Genomic DNA, 17440 nt, shown 5'->3' on the forward strand with positions numbered 1-17440 from the left:
TGTACTTCTTTCCAATTATCTATATGTATATTTTTAATAATTGAGATCATAAATATGTAGTTTTGCACCCTGAATTTTTATTTAACATAAGCATTCTTCCAAGCCCTTGAAAATTCTCCATAAATATATATTTTTTAAGATTTTATTTATTTACCTGACAGAGAGAGACACAGCGAGAAAGAGAGCACAAGCAGGGGGAGTGGGAGAGGGAGAAGCAGGCTTCCCGCTGAGCAGGGAGCCCAATGCAGGGCTCGACCCCAGGACCCCGGGATCACGACCGGAGCCGAAGGCAGACGCCCAACGACTGAGCCACCCAGGCGCCCCTAAGATTTTATTTATTTGACAGAGAGAGACACAGAGAGAGAGGGAACACAAGCAGGGGGAGTGGGAGAGGGAGAAGCAGGCTTCCCGCTGAGCAGGGAGCCTGATGCAGGGCTCTATCCCAGGACCCTGAGATCATGACCTGAGCTGAAGGCAGACGCTTAATGACTGAGCCACCTAGGCGCCCCTCCATAAATATTTTTATTTGTATGATCTTTTAAGGCTCTTGAGCAACATCTATGCAAATCTTTAGTAAACAGTTGAAGAGCACTTGACTTTAGCTATCTCTTTCCATAGTTGCCAGAATCGTGTTAGGTTCTGTGGGTATGCATGCCAAAGAGAACAAACAGTATTGTCTGCATGTCCTTATAAACTGAGGGAAAAAACACAGTTCATGAACTGTTCATAAGCCTACAAAAAAATCCTAAAATGCTTAAGTATAGAGTTCCCCAAATCCAAATTTGGGTTGCTGTAGTGTCCTAAGAGTAGAATCTCAGTAGCAAAGGTTAGCTGTGAGAGAACAGGAACAAAGAGGTTTCCAGTTCTCTGGCCCTTTTGGCAGATTCCGGATTATGCCAGACTCTCTCCTCTCCCAAACCATTGCAATTGATATTTCTCCACTGTCTGGAGTCTTTCCCTTACCTGTTCCTATAACTGGCTCCCTTTCAAGGACTCAAAGTTCACTTCCTCAGAGGAAACGCCCACTTCCCCAACCACTCTATCTGAAGCAGCTCCCAGAACTCTTTCATGAAACTCAATTTCTTTCTTTCACTACATAGCAAAAGAGACACTGAAATTTTACTCTTACAGGTTTTTCTTTTTTTGCCATACCTCAAAACCCTTTCCTAGAGACCAAAGATGTCCAGGAGAATTAGGATTCTTACAGCAGGAAAGCAAAGAGAAAAGGGGATATTCAGTGTTTGCAACTTTCAAACTAGGCTTTTAAGGGAAAGCCCTGAGAAGAGCCCTAAGTAAGACAGTGACATAAGGGGAACCAGATGACTGCCCCTACGCAACTTTCAAACTCGAGTTGAGAAATTCCTGGCTGGAACATTAGATGGGACAAAAGGGATTTAGGAAGAAGCTGATGGGGAGAATAGGAATAGGAACTGGAGAGAGAGAGAGAGAGGAAGAGAGAGAGGAAATCCTAGGTGAGGTTCTGATGGGAGCTTAACCCATGAGAAGGGCCACAGAAGCTGGCTCTCCATTGACAGCTGTCTATGCAGCCCAAACACTGAACCCTATGCTCTAAGTTTTTGCTGATCTCCCACCTAAACGGTCCCATGTATACACTCCTGCTGTCAACACCCCAGGACATGAATAAGCCCCTTTAATACAGCTGGTGAGAACTTGCCACTTCCCCCCACCAGTGGGCAATAGTGATGATGGAGGGAAAGTCCCAGAACTGTTACTTGGGTGAAGCTAGACAGCAGAAAAACCCACCCTGGTTACATCATCATATCATCATTTTAAAGATTTATTTATTTAATTATTCGAGAGAGAGAGTGAGTGCACGAGCGGGAGGGGTAGAGGGAGAGGGAATCTCAAGCAGACTCCATGCTGAGCGGGGAGCCTGTTACAGACTTGATCCCAGGACCCCGGTATCATGACCTGAGCCAAAACCAAGAGTCAGATGCTTAACCTATTGCGCCACCTAGGTGCCCCACCCTAATACTATTTTAATTATATTATGTAATTGTTTTATATAATTATTAGTTTACTTGTTTCTTTCTCTCGCTATAATGTAAACCCCACAAGAATAGAAACCTGGTTTTTCTTTTCTCTGGTGTATCCTCAACATATAAAACAAGGGATGGGCCCATATTTGTTGAGTGGATAAATCAAGAGTAGTTGTAACTGTGGAAAATATGAGTTATAGATTTTTACATTAATATTTCAAGTACTGTACATAAAGTAACTCAAACTTACCTTCAAGGACTAGCAAGTAAGTCATTTAGAAAAAGTCTTTTTTTTTAAGATTTTATTTATTTATTTGACAGAGAGAGACATAGCGAGAGAGGGAACACAAGCAGGGGGAGTAGGAGAGGGAGAAGCAGGCTTCCCCACGGAGCAGGGAGCCCGATGTGGGGCTCGATCCCAGGACCCTGGGATCACAACCTGAGCCGAAGGCAGATGCTTAACGACTGAGCCACCCAGGCGCCCCTAGAAAAACTCTTAAAGAACAAATTTATAATTAATAAATCATTTACATATAAACATCTTTAAAAATTCATGTTGCTTTTAGGTATTTTATTACCATAGTACTATATTTAAAACTACCATACATTATAAAACTTTTTTTTTTAAGTAGACTCCATGCCCAATGTTGGGCTTGAACTCATGACCCTGAGATTAAGAGCCATGTGCTCTACCAACTGAGCCAGCCAGCCACCCCACAAAACTTTTTATCATGGCAAATTTCAAACATACACAAAATCAAAGAGAATGGTATAATACCCTCCCCACCCCAGCATTCATTATCCAGCTTCAATAATCATCAGTTCAGGGGTGCCTGGGTGGCTTGCCGTTAAGCATCTGCCTTTGGCTCAGGTCATGATCACAGGGTCCTGGGATCGAGCCCTGCATTGGACTTTCTGCTAGGTGGGACAAAAAACCTCTCCCACTCCCCCTGATTGTGTTCCCTGTCTCGCTATGTCTCTCTCTGTCAAATAAATAAATAAAATCTTTAAAAAAATCATCAGTTCATGGCCAATAGTATTGTTTTATCTGTAGTTTCCCCTCCTCCCTCATCCGCCACTAAATTTTCTGAGTTGAATCCCAGGCATTGAATTATTTCAGTATATATCTCAAAGAACCCTAAAAAGAAAAATCCATAGCAATTAACACACCATCAGAAGTAACATGATTATTTATTATCATCAAATATCTACTCACTATTCTTACTTTTCTGATTATCTCATAAATGCTTCTTTTTCATAATAGGTCTGCTCAAATTAAGATTCAAATAAAAACCAAACATATCATTTGGTTAATGTATTTTTTGTTTTCCATTTTTCAAATTTTTCAAATTTTATTTTAAGTAGGCTCCACGCCCAATGTGGGGCTTGAACTTGCGACCCCTGAGATCCAGAGTCACGTGCTCTGAGTCATGTGCTCTACCGACTGAGCCAGCCAGATGCCCCTGTTTTGCATTTTTAAATATTATCTTTTGAAGGTGTTACTGAAGTGCTCCAAACAGAAAAGTAAATAAATCATAAGTGTACAGCTCAATTTATTTTCAAAAACTGAATCTAACCACTTAAAACACACCCCAAAAGCCCCCTTTATTCTCCCTAACCACTAATCTGACTTTTAATACTATGCTGCAGATTAGTTTTGCCTGATTTTCAACTTTATATAAATGGGACTTATATAGTAAATACTCTTTTGGGTCTGGCTTCTTTCATAATGTTTGTGAGAATCATCCATATCTTTAAGTGTAGTTTTTGTTCATTTTCATTGCTGTACAGTATTCCATTGTGTGAATATTCCCCGGTTTATTTTTCCTGTGCATTTTACTGTTGATGGGCTTTGGATTGTTTCCAGTTTGGGACTATTATTGATTGTGCTGCTGTGAACATTCTAGTATATGTATTTTTGTGGATGCATATTTACATTTCTGTTGGCTATATAGCTAGAAGTTGAATTGCTAGGTCATAGCATATGCATATATGCAGCTTTAATAGATATTGCCAAATAGTTTTCCATGGCCTATTTGTCTGCCCTCATGCCATTATCATATTATCTCAATTACTATAGCTTAATAGTAACTCTTAATACTTGGTACTATAACTGTTGCAGATTCTTCTTCCAGACTGGCTTGGATCTTCCTGACCCTTTGCATTTTCATATAAAAGTTTATGAGCAGCTTGTCATAACTTGTCAATTCTAAGTCCCCTTTAATGCATAGATTTCTCCTTCCTCTCTTATTATGCAATTCAGGTCACTTTTCCTGTAGTGTTCCAAACATTCTAAATTTTGTTGGTTGTATCCTTATGGTGTGATTCAGCATGCCTATATCCTGTATTTCCTATGAATGGTAGTTACATCTAGAGGCTTAATCAGATTCAGCAAACATGCAGTTGACAAGTGTTAATTAACTAAGCACTGGGCTTGCTGCCAGGTGAGATACAAAAATGTCTAAGACATCATTTCTAACCTACTGCTTCTTACAAGCATGGAAGGTTAAAATTCAAATAAGTGCCTTTGGAGAGAGGCGAACTACTCTGGTAGCTCAGATAAGAGAGTGGTTATTTCCAATAAGGTATGTGAGGAATGGAAGTGAGGGAAAGTTTTGTAAAGGCAACACTATTTCAACTGGGCTTGAAAGTTGCTAAAGATCTGACAAGTTAGTATTGTTATAAGCGTTAATTAGCTGTGACAGCTGTGTGAATTGCAGTTAGTAGAGGGTGGGGGTAGAAGCTGGAAAGGCGGGGTGCCGAGTTGAGTAGTGGCCCCCAAAATATGTGTCCATGTCTGAACCCCAGGAAGCTGTGTTACATTATTTGGAAAAAGTGTCTTTGCAGATGCAATCAAGTTAAGGATGAGATGAGATAATCCTGGATTATGTGATTGTGCCCTAAATCTAATGATGAATGTCCTTGCAAAAGAGAAGAAAAGACACACAGAGGAGAAAGCAATGTGAAGATGGAGGCAGAGATTGGAGTGATGTGGCCATAAGCCAAGGAAACCGGCATCCACAAGAAGCTGGAAGTAGCAAAGAACGGATTCTCCCCTAAGAGCCTCTGTAGGGAGTACAGTGCTGACAATACCTTGATTTTGGACTTCTGGCCTCCAGACTGTGAGAGAATAAATTTATATTGTTTTAAGCCACTAAATTTGTGATAATTTGTTCAGGCAGCTACAGGACACTAGTAGAGGTGGGTTGAGGCTAGAATGTAATACTGTGGAATTTTACCCTACATTGCACTAGGAGTACTTCCTCATCTCTGGTACCTCAGTTTCCATCCATCCAACGTTTGCCTTTAGCTGAAACTGTATTTTTTTTTTAATCTCTGTAGCTCTTTAATGAATCATCCATTTGATTAAGGGAACCTCCTCCTGAATTCCTATTTGAAGCAATAATGGGATTCAAAGCATTATGACTGCAGCCCTAGGCCCGCCACGACGGAGACTTAAAGGTACTCAAGCTAGGGAGTCACTATCCCTAATGGCACTTTCCTCTAAAGACCCCCGTAAAATGGAAATGTAATCGAAAGTCAGATCCCTAACAACTATTAGGTTGTTCTTGGATGCACAACACCATAAAGCCATCGGGGGAAAAAGTCTCGTGTTATAAATAGTGACTAAAGTAAACCGACAATAGAAGTACTATATACATATGTGTGTGTGGTGGTGTTTTAATACGGCACTAGTACAGAGTAGGACTTTCTACTCTGGATTTGAAAGTCCACGGAAGCTTTTTTTCGCCGTGGCCAGTCCCATCTCCCCCTTGCTCTGTGAGGGGCTGCTAACTTCCCCCAGGTCCTCGCCTCCCTCTCGTGGCCCCCGTGACCTATCTTCCCCCGGGGCCCACCGCGCTCTAGAGGGAGCCCGCGGGCCGCGCGCCCACCGCAGAATCTTTCGCGGTGAGGCCGCCTAATCCTCGGACGTCGTTCCAGCACCTGCACCGCCCAGAGCGACAGCCAATGGGGGCGCCTCCGCAAACATGGCCCCTCGTGCTCTTACAATATTCGTGAGACTCTGCCCCCTACATACACTTAGCCAGGTACACCTCGCCGCCCTCCCACGTGCGCCCCGTGTGACCCTGCAGGGAAAGCCTGGTTGCTGGGCTCCCGCCGCTCCCCGGCCAGACTCCGTCCCGCTCGCCGGCTCGGGCCTGGGACGCCCGGCTCCCCAACCCTGACGGGTTCCAGGCAAAACCCGGAGCGCCGGCCGCTCAGAGGCTCCCGGGAGGCGGCGCGGCGCGGCGGACTGAGCATGCGCAGTGGGCAGGGCCGGCTCCCGGCGCAAGAAGGAAGCGTCCGCGGTGCTCCCGGCGGCTGCGCTGGGGTATGCGGTACCGGCTAGCGTGGCTGCTGCACTCCGCGCGGCCCAGCACCTTCCGCTCCGTCCTCGGCGCCCGCCTGCTGTCCCCGGAGCGCCTCTGTGGGTAAGCGGAGCGGAGCGGAGCGCCCGGGCCCTCGGGGCCCGCGGGTCACGGTGGTTTGGAGCTCGGGTTGCAAAGTGGTGATTCAGCACTTAAAGCCGCCGCCGCCGCCCCTTACGCCGCCAGTCCCGCCGGCCTGGGGCCCGGACGCCCGCGCAGAGGCCGCCCCGGGACCCGGAAGGGCGGCCAGCCGGGCGGGAGCGCGGGGCCTTGCCGGGAGAGGAGGGCGCCCCTCGGGCCGGTGAGGGCGGACGGGGACTGTGACCCGGGGTCACGGGCCGTGTGTCACAAGTGCGGTGGGCGCGGACGGAGTGACCCCGGCCGGCTCCCGGGAGCCTTGCTGTGCCACTCTCCTGGGAGTCTGCCCGTGAGGGGCCGGGAACCTGAGTCCCACTGCCCCTGGTCATGGGGTAAAGGAATCCGAGTCTAGGAAGACCGCTTCTCACCCTCCTCTCAGCCTTGCTTTTTTCCATGGGGACGGAGTTTCCACTATATGGAAATGCCTGCATTAGGAACCGTAAAAGTTTGCCTGCCCGCGTCTTAGTGAGTAGACGAGTGTTGGGTTTCCTGTCCGGGGGGATTCGGGAGCCGAAGGATACCTTGGGATCCATCAAAGCAACTCCCTTGTTTTACACCTGAGATAACCGAGGCCCAGAGAGATTGTGTGATTTCCCAATTGCAGGGCTTGTGGCAAAAACCAGGATGGGGACGCGGGTGTTTTTTTTTTTTTTTTGCCATCCGGTGGCGTGCTCTCTCTACTTTGCCGCTCAGTGTACACTAGAAATACGTAGCCTTGTAGCGAGCGCTGCCCTTTACTGTGAATGGAGAGGAATTGGCAAAGATGGGCAGTATGGTCTTGCCCTACTTAGACGTATCATTTGAACCCCTCCTCTGGTTTTAATAATATCTGGGACCTAAAAAGTGCAGGGCACTGTGATAGACCCTCTGTGTAAGTGTGTGGTCTGCCTTCCAAGGAACTTTGATTTCGTTTGAGCGGATTAAGATGCCAGGAGAGTATAGTCAGCTAAAAAGGATGTGTTTGACTAGGGTCAGAAGATGGTCAGTCTGGTCAGTGCGTGCTTTGGGAGCACAATTTAGGGCGGAGATAGAGGAGGGGGTCTGGGCTGGCCTTTGAAGGAAAAGCAGAAAGTGGGTGGGAGGGTGAGCAGTGGTGTGTAATCCAGCCTAGGCATGCAGAGTTTGGGGTCGGGGAAGGACAGTGAGCAGATTAGTCTAGTTGGAGCCTTAGAGAATTTCTGTGTGGGAAGTAGAAGAAAACAAATTGTGTATTATAAAAGTAGGATAATGCTAGCCTGGGCTTTGAATGTTAGTTGGCTTTTCCAGTGCATAGTATTGGGAGCTGTTAAGAGTTTTTGAGGTGGGGAGTGATCTAATGAAACTGGTAATTTAGGAAATTAGTTTGGTGCTATGCACAGGTTGTAAGGGAGTGGAGAGACCTGAAGCAGAGAAATTGGTTGGGACTTAGTCTTTCCTGACTGAACTAGGGTGGTAGTAATAATGGTGCTAAAAAGGCCAAGTGCAAATGAAAAATCTTGGAACTTGTTTTCCCTCTTTCCCACTCTATGCAAAATCCACTACAACATGGATAAAGATCCCTGAGTTTAGATAAAGAAGTGGGAGTGGTGAGTATAGGCTGGGTACCTTTGTGGGCCTCTTTCAGGTCAGAATTTTTTTGTACTTAATTTGTTGCTAATAGGCTGTGCTTAGCTCCATATTGTCTCCAGTGTACAGAATTTGGGATTTTATTTTTATTTATTTTTGTTAAAGATATTATTTTTAAGTAATCTCTACACCCATTGTGGGGCTCAAACTCACAGTCTTGATATCAAGAGTCAAATACTCTACCAACTGAGCCAGCCAGCTGTTCCAGAATTTGGGATTTTAAAGAAAGCACCAGTTTTATACAACAAAGAGGTTTGTACGTTCTACCTACAATCCAGTTTTCTCTGTGCTTTTCTCCCATTGCTCTTCACTTTCACTGATGAAGTTCAGGGCATGGGTTGTTGAACTGCCAGAGCTTCAAGATAAGGTTGTTCTTGAAGAAGGAAATTCAGGAGAATCAAAGATAATGAATGAGTTTAACCATCTAGAAAGCTCTGCATTAAAAATTAGTGGTTGAGGCTATTCAGGAAAATACAGGTCCAGTCAAAGGGATCAGGGTATAGTTATAGGAAGGAAAACTACCGTCTAAATCTACCCCATATTCAAATCTTAAGGTAATTCTACTGTGCAAAGTAGGGAGATGTATTTTTTTTTTTTTTAGATTTTATTTATTTATCAGAGAGAGCGAGAGCAAGCAGGGGGAACTGCAGCAGGAAAAGCAGGCTTCCCACTGAGTAGGGAGCCTGATGTGGGACTTGATCCCAGGACCCGGGGATCATGACCTGAGCCTCAGGCAGACGCTTAACTGACTGAGCCACCCCAGGTGCCCTAGAGTGGGGAGATATAGTAACAGAGATGGTTACAGGGCTATTTACTGGGAGAGTTGGGATTTAACCCGTGTCCGTCTGGAGCCAGAGCCTGAGCTGGAATACTGCCTTTGCCAGTGTTGAGGCATTCATCCCTGTTCTAACTTTTTGAGAAAGAGATGGTCTTAAAGCATTTGCGTAAGATTTAGTCATTTAAAAAGCCGGGTCATTGTCCTCTATTTAGCCATATTGGATAAGTTGGGGCTGTGTGTAATTATCTGAACTGTTGGGGGAACCTAGAAGTAATAGCCCAGTCCCTGGCAACTACTTGGAACACCTGTGCATCGGGCTTCTCACTTTGCAGGCAGCTCTACTTTGCATTTCTCTGTTCTATGGGTGTAGGTAACAGTGGTATGCCAAATGGACTATTAAGATCTAGGCTTTTAAATTACTTTTTTTTTTTAACGGTATAAGCATTATGTATGTATGTATGTATGTATGTGTGTATGTAAGCAAGCAAGCTCTACACCCACCGTAGGGCTTGAACTGCTGACCCTGAGATCAAGAGACACATGCTCTACTACTGACTGAGCCAGCCATGTGCCCCCAGGCTTTTAAATTACTTTTAACTAGAAAAATATCTTTTAATGGTCTAAAAGGAAAGGATGCCCTTGAGTATCTTTAATTAGCATTAGCCCAAACCCTACACAGTAAAAAATTACATTCTGTCTTTCTGCCTTTAAGGTTAGGGTTGGGGATAATCTTACCAGGGAGTAGTGTGGGGAGCAGAATTTCAATATATGTTTTCATAAGAATTGATTTCCTTTCTGTTTTTCTATTGGTATTTTAAATCTCCTAAAGAGGTAGCCAGATAATCAGCCTACCTTCAGCCAGGGTGACAGGGCTAACGCACTTTCACAGGGGTAGATCCTCTAGGTATGCTGGGTGGAGGCTTGGGTAGGGCATTCCTACTTGGTTTTTCTTGAGTCCGCTCTCACTCTTCTCTGTTCCGTTAGCCATCATTTGAATATCTATTTGGTAGTGATCACTCACTGCAGTGTGCTCAGCACTGTGAGGGATGCAAAGAATCAGTGATAAATTCGTCCTCAAGAAGCTTTCAGTCAAATAGTAATTCCACTCCTTAAGATCTTTTACTAATCAGCTCCACTTTTGCATCGTTGCCTCTTTCAATTTATTTTGAAAAGCAGCTCAATATTTTTATTATAGTACTCTTTCTTTCCTTTTTTTTTTTAAAGATTTTATTTATTTATTTGAGAGAGAGAGAATGAGAGATAGCACGAGAGGGAAGAGGGTCAGAGGGAGAAGCGGGATGTGGGACTCGATCCCGGGACTCCAGGATCATGACCTGAGCCGAAGGCAGTCGCTTAACCAACTGAGCCACCCAGGCGCCCTCCTTTTTTTTTTTTTTTACGATTTTATTTATTTGAGAGAGAATGAGAGAGACAGAGCATGAGGGGGGGAGGAGGAGGGAGAAGCAGACTCCCCGCGGAGCAGGGGGCCCGATGAGGGACTTGATCCTGGGATTCCAGGATCATGACCTGAGCCGAAGGCAGTAGCCCAACCAACTGAGCCACCCAGGTGCCGTATAGTACTCTTTCTTTTTTAAAAGTGGGACTTAGAAATTGTTGTAGCATTAAAACCTATAAAAGCTTTTATTCCCCTCAAAGAACTGTATAGTTTCTCTTTGCCTATTAAAAATGTGTAACTGGGGACGCCTGGGTGGTTCAGTTGGTTAAGCAGCTGCCTTCAGCTCAGGTCATGATCCTGGAGTCCCCGGATCAAGCCCCACATCTGGCTCCCTGCTCAGTGGGGAGTCTGCTTCTCCCTCTGGCCCTCCCCCTCTTGTGCTCTCTCTCTCTCACTTTCTCTCAAATAAATGAATAAAATCTTTAAAAAAAAAAAAGTGCAACTGTTTAAAAAAAAAAAAGATGGGACCCACAAGCTGCTCCCTCAGGGGAAGGTATCACACTCTGCCTGACATATTTATTGCGTGAATTAATGAATGGTCTCTTTTCAAAACCATTTTTCTGTTGATTTCCCTAGTTTTGCAAATACTGGTATTAATCATTTCCTTGGTTTAGCTTCAGAATCGGATTAATCTTTGTATCTCTTTTTCTCTCACTGTCTGTTCTGAAGACCAAACTCTTCAGTCTTTCATCCTAAAGTTTCTTAGAGTAAAACTTAATCTTCCATTATCCTCCTAGTTTAGGCTTTGATTATCTTCCCTGACATCTCACATCTACAAGTTCTGTATATATATATTTTAACTCCAGTATAGTTAACATATAATGTTATATTATAGTGATTTAACAATTCTACACATTACTCAGTGCTCATTGTTAATAAATGTACTCTTAATCCCTTTCACCTATTTCACCCATTTTCCTCCCTCTTTCCCTCTGGCAACCACTCTCTTATAAGAGTCTGGTTTTGTTTTTTTGTTTTTTGTTTTTCAAGATTTTATTCATTTGAGACACAGAGATAGAGCATGAGCGGGGGGAGAGGCAGAGGGAGAGGGAGAGGCAGGCTCCCTGCTAAGCCAGGAGCCCGACGTGGGGCTTGATCTTAGGACCCTTGGATCATGACCTGAGCTGAAGGCAGATGCTTAACCATCTGAGCCACCCAGGTGCCCCTAAGAGTCTTTTTCTTCGTTTTTCTTAAATTCCACATATGAGTGAAATCGTATGCTATTTGTCTTTCTCTGACATATTTCACTTAGCATTATACTCTCTAGATCCATCTATTGTTGCTAATGGCAAGATTTCATTCTTTTTTATGGCTGAGTAATAGTCCATTGTATGTATATACGTGTGTGTCTTCTTTATCCATTCATCTATGGATGGACACTTGGGTTGCTTCCATACCTTGGCTGTTGGAAACAATGCTGCAGTAAACAGTGGTACATATATCTCTGTAACTGATTTTTCCAGACTCCTGTCTCCCTACTACTTGATCTTATCAACCAATTAATTCTAATATACCACTTTCCCCATGCCATTGTCTTGCTTAGAAACCACCAATGGTTCTGCACTATTTAAAGATCAAGTCCTGGGCACCTGGCTGGCTCAGTTGGTTAAGCAACTGCCTTCGGCTCAGGTCATGATCCTGGAGTCCCAGGATCGAGTCCCGCATTGGGCTCCCTGCTCAGCAGGGAGTCTGCTTCTCTCCCTGACCCTCCCCTCTCTCATGCTCTCTCTCAAATAAATAAATAAAATCTTTAAAAAAATAAAGATCAAGTCCAAACTTCTTGACCCTGCATTTAGGCATCTCATAAGCTGGCCCTAGCCTAACTTTTCAACCTAACTTTCCTCTTCTCTAGTCAGACCCACCAATTCCCTGTCTCTTGTACACGAACTGTTCATTCCCAACTCTCAAATGCCCTCTGTCTTTTCTTTTATATGACTAAATCTTTCATTCTTTTTTAGAACTTATTTAGGTCACACAGTTGTGTTTCCTTTTTCTAAACTTAAAGATTTATTCGAGATTTTGAAACATCCATTGACATTTAACCCTATACTACTTCATATTTTTTTTACTCTTAATATCATACATGGCAGAGTATATAGGATAAAAAATAATAAACACTTAGTTTAGGAAATAGAACATTTCCCTTTTTTTATTTTTTATTTTTAAGTAGGGGGCTTGAACTCAAAACCCTGAGATTAAGACCTGAGCTGGGGTCAAGATTCAGACACTTACCAACTGAGCCAGCCAGGTGCCCTGGAAATAGAACATTTCCAGTAACTTTGAAGCTCTCTGTGTTTACCTACCCAGTTGCAACCTTCTCCCTCTTCTGGAAAGATGGTGTTATCCTGTATTTGGATAATAATTCCCTTGATTTTCTTTATACTTTATCAATCTGAATATATTCTTTTTTTTCTGTCATGAAGATAGAAATATGTTAATTTTATTTATTTTTAAATTTTTAAATTCAATTTAGTTAACATATACTATATTATTAGTATCAGGGGTAGAACTTAGTGATTCATCAATTGCATATAATACCCAGTGCTCATTACATCAAGTGCCCTCCTTAATGCCTATCACCCAGTTACCCCATCCCCCCACCCACCTCCCCTCTAGTAACCCTCAGTTTGTTTCCTAGAGTTAAGAGTCTCTTATGGTTTGCCTCCCTCTCTGTTCTCATCTTATTTTTCCTTCCCTTCCCCTATGTTCATCCATTTTGTTTCTTAAATTGCACATACGGGTGAACTTATATGGTATTTGTCTTTCTCTGACTGACTTATTTTGCTTAGCATAGTATCCTGTGGTCCTGTCCATGTCATTGCAAATGGCAAGATTTCATTCTTTTTGATGGCTGAGTAATATTCCATTGTATATATATATGCCATATCTTCTTTTTATTTTTATTTTTATTTATTTATTTGACACAGAGAGAGACACAGCAAGAGAGGGAACACAAGCAGGGGGAGTGGGGAGAGGGAGAAGCAGGCTTCCTGCGGAGCAGGGAGCCCGATGTGGGGCTTGATCCCAGGACCTTGGGATCACGACCTGAGCCAAAGGCAGACGCCTAACGACTAAGCCACCCAGGCGCCCCTATGCCATATCTTCTTTATCTATTTTTCTGTTGATGGACTTCTGGGCTCTTTCCATATTTTGGCTATTTTGGACATTGCTGCTGTAAACATTGGGGTGCACGTGCCCCTTGGAATCAGTATGTTTGTGTCCTTTGGATGAATACCTAGTGGAATTGTTGGATTGTAGGGTAGTTCTATTTTTAACTTTTTGAGGAACCTCCATACTGTTTTCCACAGTGGCTGCACCAGTTTGCATTCCCACCAACAGTGCGAGAGGGTTCCCCTTTCTCCACATCCTCACCAACATACGTTGTTTCCTGAATTGTTCATTTTAGCCATTCTGACTGGTGTGAGGTGGTATCTCATTGTGGTTTTGATTTGTGTTTCCCTGATGCCAAGTGATATTGATCATTTTTTCATGTATCTGTTGGCCATTTGTATGTTGTCTTTGGAGAAATGTCAGCTCATGTCTTCTACCCATTTCTTGACTGGATTTTTTGTTTTTGGGGTGTTGAGTTTGATAAATTCTTTATAGATTCTAGATATTGGCCCTTTATCTGATAAGTCATTTGCAAATATCTTCTCCCATTCCCTAGGTTGCCTTTTAGTTTTGTTGACTGTTTCCTTTGCTGTGCAGAAGCTTTTTACCCTAATGAAGTCCCAGTAATTTCCTTTTGCCTTTGATGTGTCTAGCAAGAAGTTGCTGCATCCAAGGTCAAAGAGGTTGCTGCCTGTGTTCTCTAGGATTTTGATGATTTCCTGTTTCACATTTAGGTCTTTCATCCATTTTTTTTTTTACTATTATAAAAGTTTATTTAACAAAAAAGTTCAATATGAAAATGCACACGACCTGATTTTTATATTGTAGTAAAACAGGTACTATGGAGGGGACGTGTGCAAGCAGTTGATTTCTTCTGATGAACACACCCATTGTTTATACTTGCTCCAAGGCTTCTAACATGATGATACCATTTCCTCGTATTACCACCATTCCAGTATTGTTCCGTTGCCCACTAGTTGCCATCTCCACACATTCATCTATCACAAGATTCATAAACAGATCGAACCCCCGCAGTATTCCTTGGACATGTCTGCCACCATTTAATTGCAATGACAATTTCTTGTCCATAAGTTTTTTCAACTCAGGAGGGTGAGCTTTGTTCATGGTGTCTACTCAGCGAGCTCAAAGATGCCTCCAAATGGAATTCGTGGCCTCCCTCATGCTCCCCCCCCTCATCCATTTTGAATTTATTTTTGTGTATGGTGTAAGAAAGTGGTCCAGTTTCATTCTTCATGTGGCTGTCCAGTTTTCCCAACACCATTTATTGAAGACACTTTTTTCTTTTGGATATTCTTTCCTGCTTTGTCAAAGATTAGTTGACCATAGAGTTGAGGGTCCATTTCAGGTTTTCTGTTCCATTGATCTATGTGTCTGTTTTTGTGCCAGTACCCTACTGTCTTGATGATTACAGCTTTGTAATACAGCTTGAAGCCTGGAATCGTGATGCCTCCAGCTTTGGTTGTTTTGTTTTGTTTTGTTTTTTGTTTCAACATTACTTTGGCTATTTGGGATCTTTTGTGGTTCCATACAATTTTTAGGATTATTTGTTCCAGTTCTGTGAAAAATGCTGATAGTATTTTGATAGGGATTGCATTGAATGTGTTGATTGCTTTGGGTAGCATAGACATTTTAACAATATTTGTTCTTCCAGTCCATGAGCATGGAATGCTTTTCCATTTTTTTGTGTCGTCCTCCATTTCATTCATAAGTGTTCTATAGTTTTCAGGATACAGATCCTTTACCTCTTTGGTTAGGTTTATTCCTAGGTATCTTACGGTTTTTGGTGCAATTGTAAATGGTATTGATTCCTTGATTTCTCTTTCTTCTGCTTCAGTGTTAGTGTATAGACATGAAACTGACTTCTGTGCATTGATTTTATATCCTGAGACCTTGCTGAATCTCCTGTATTCGTTCTAGCAGTTTTTTTGGTGGTGTCTTTCAGGTTTTCTACGTAGAGTATCATACTGTTTGCAGATAGTGAAAGTTTGACTTTTTCTTTGCCGATTTGGATGCCTTTTATTTCTTTTTGTTGTGTAGTTGCTCAGGGTAGGACTCCTAGTACTCTGCTGAATAACAGTAGTGGGAGTGGACATCCTTGTTGTGTTCCTGACCTTCAGGAAAAAGCTCCGTTTTTCCTCGTTGAGGATGATATTTGCTGTGAGTCTTTCATACATGGCTTTTATATCGAGTTCTGTTCCCTCTATCCCTGCATGGCGGAGAGTTTTTATCAAGAAAGGATGCTTTATTTTGTCAAATGCGTTTTCTGCATCTATTGAGAGGATCATATGGTTTTTGTCCTTTCTTTTGTTAATGTGGTGTATCACATTGATTTGCAGATGTTGAACTACCCCTGCAGCCCAGGAATAAATCCCACTTGGTTGTGGTGAATAATCCTTCAACGTACTGTTGGATCCTATTAGCTGGTATTTTGGTGAGAATTTTTGCATCCATGTTCATCAGGAATATTGGTGTGTAATTCTCCTTTTTAGGGGGTTTTTGTCTGGTTTTGGGATCAAGGTAATGCTGGCTTCATAGAATGAGCTTGGAAGTTTTCCTTCCATTTCTATTTTTTGGAACAGTTTCAGAAGAATAGGTATTAATTCTTATTTAAGTGTTTAGTAGAATCCCCCTGGGAAGCCATCAGGCCCTGGACTCTTGTTTGTTGGGAGATTTTTGATTACTGACTCAATTTCTTTGCTGGTTATGGGTCTGTTCAGGTTTTCTATTTCTTCCTGGTTCAGTTTTGGTCATTGATATGTTTCTAGGAATTTATCCATTTCTTCCAGATTGCCAAGTTTGTTAGCATATAATTGCTCATAATATTCTCATATAATTGTATTTCTTCAGTGTTGTGATGTCTCCTCTTTCATTCATGATTTTATTTAGTTGGGTCCTTTCTCTTTTTGATAAGTCTGGCTAGGGGTTTATCAATCTTACTAATTCTTTCGAAGAACCAGTTTCTAGTTTTATTGATCTATTTTACTGTTTTTATGATTTCTATGTCATTGATTTCTGCTCTAGTCTTTTTTTTCTTCTGCTAGATTTAGGCTTTATTTGCTGTTCTTTTTCTAGCTCCTTTAGGTGTAAGGTTAGGTTGTGTGTTTGAGACTTTTCTTGTTTCTTGAGGAAGTGAATATATTCTTTTTTTTTTTTTTTTTTTTGTCTCACATTTGTTACTGAACCAACCTACCTGGTGTAGAGGCATAGTAACAGAAAAAATTGTTTCCCTGATAAAACATGTCTGTTGGCCAGGTAGGAGGGATGTTTACAAGAGTGATAGGATAGGAACACATGATCTTCATGCAGCTTAAATATGTGTGCCAATTAGGTGAGTCATCATGATGTGTGATGCCTTATAGACCCAGCTTTGTTCTTCTCCAGTGCCTCCTCTTGGAGTTATACCTGATTTTTTATTTTATTTTATTTATTTATTTGACAGAGACACAGCGAGAGAGGGAACACAAGCAGGGGGAGTGGGAGAGGGAGAAGCAGGCTTTCCGTGGAGCAGGGAGCCCGATGCGGGGCTCGATGCCAGGACCCTGGGATCATGACCTGAGCCAAAGGCAGACGCTTAACGACTGAGCCACCCAGGCGCCCCATACCTGATTTTATTACCAGTTTTCATCTGAATCCACTGGGGAATGGGAGGATTCTGCTTTTGTCTCTTGGCCAGGAATTGCTTGATTCTGAAAGTCTTGTGAGAAGACATGGTGAGGAACAGTCATCCACACACACCAGGATGGCGGCGAAAAGGAGAAAAAGCGGAAGTGAATATATTCTTAAACAGTATACTTTTTAGTTTTTTCTGCTTTTGATCTTTGTAGAAAATTTTCTCCTCTAAGTTACTTTTTTTTCATTTAACCTTGTTTTGAGGTTCACATAGGTATATCCATTCACTGCTGAATGGCAGTCTTATGTGAATATGCCACTGATTATTTTTCTACTCTGTTGTTGATGGAGA

General features: G+C 42.6%; 1 protein-coding gene and 1 pseudogene across 4 annotated transcripts in view; one reads left to right on the forward strand and one right to left on the reverse strand.

Annotated features, from left to right (window-relative positions):
* The first annotated feature begins 6281 nt into the window (after window positions 1-6281).
* The window catches only part of IDE (insulin degrading enzyme), a 98447-nt gene continuing 87288 nt past the window's right edge, over window positions 6282-17440 (forward strand). For 3 of the 4 annotated variants that reach the window (XM_028098436.2, XM_028098438.2, XM_088019793.1), the window contains exon 1: window positions 6282-6433. In XM_028098436.2, coding sequence (XP_027954237.1) covers window positions 6336-6433 — 98 coding nt within the window. In that variant the 5' untranslated portion in view covers window positions 6282-6335. Of the gene's footprint in view, window positions 6434-6739; window positions 6974-17440 lie in introns of those variants that run through there. The other variant, XM_028098437.2, reaches the window with a different exon arrangement.
* Window positions 14353-14583, reverse strand: LOC114205159 (small nuclear ribonucleoprotein G pseudogene; annotated as a pseudogene).

Source organism: Eumetopias jubatus, unplaced genomic scaffold, assembly GCF_037043125.1.
Source record: "Eumetopias jubatus isolate StellerSeaLion01/CBP00866 unplaced genomic scaffold, mEumJub1_p1.0 scaffold_17, whole genome shotgun sequence".
In the NCBI taxonomy this organism is placed as follows: Eukaryota; Metazoa; Chordata; class Mammalia; order Carnivora; family Otariidae; genus Eumetopias; species Eumetopias jubatus.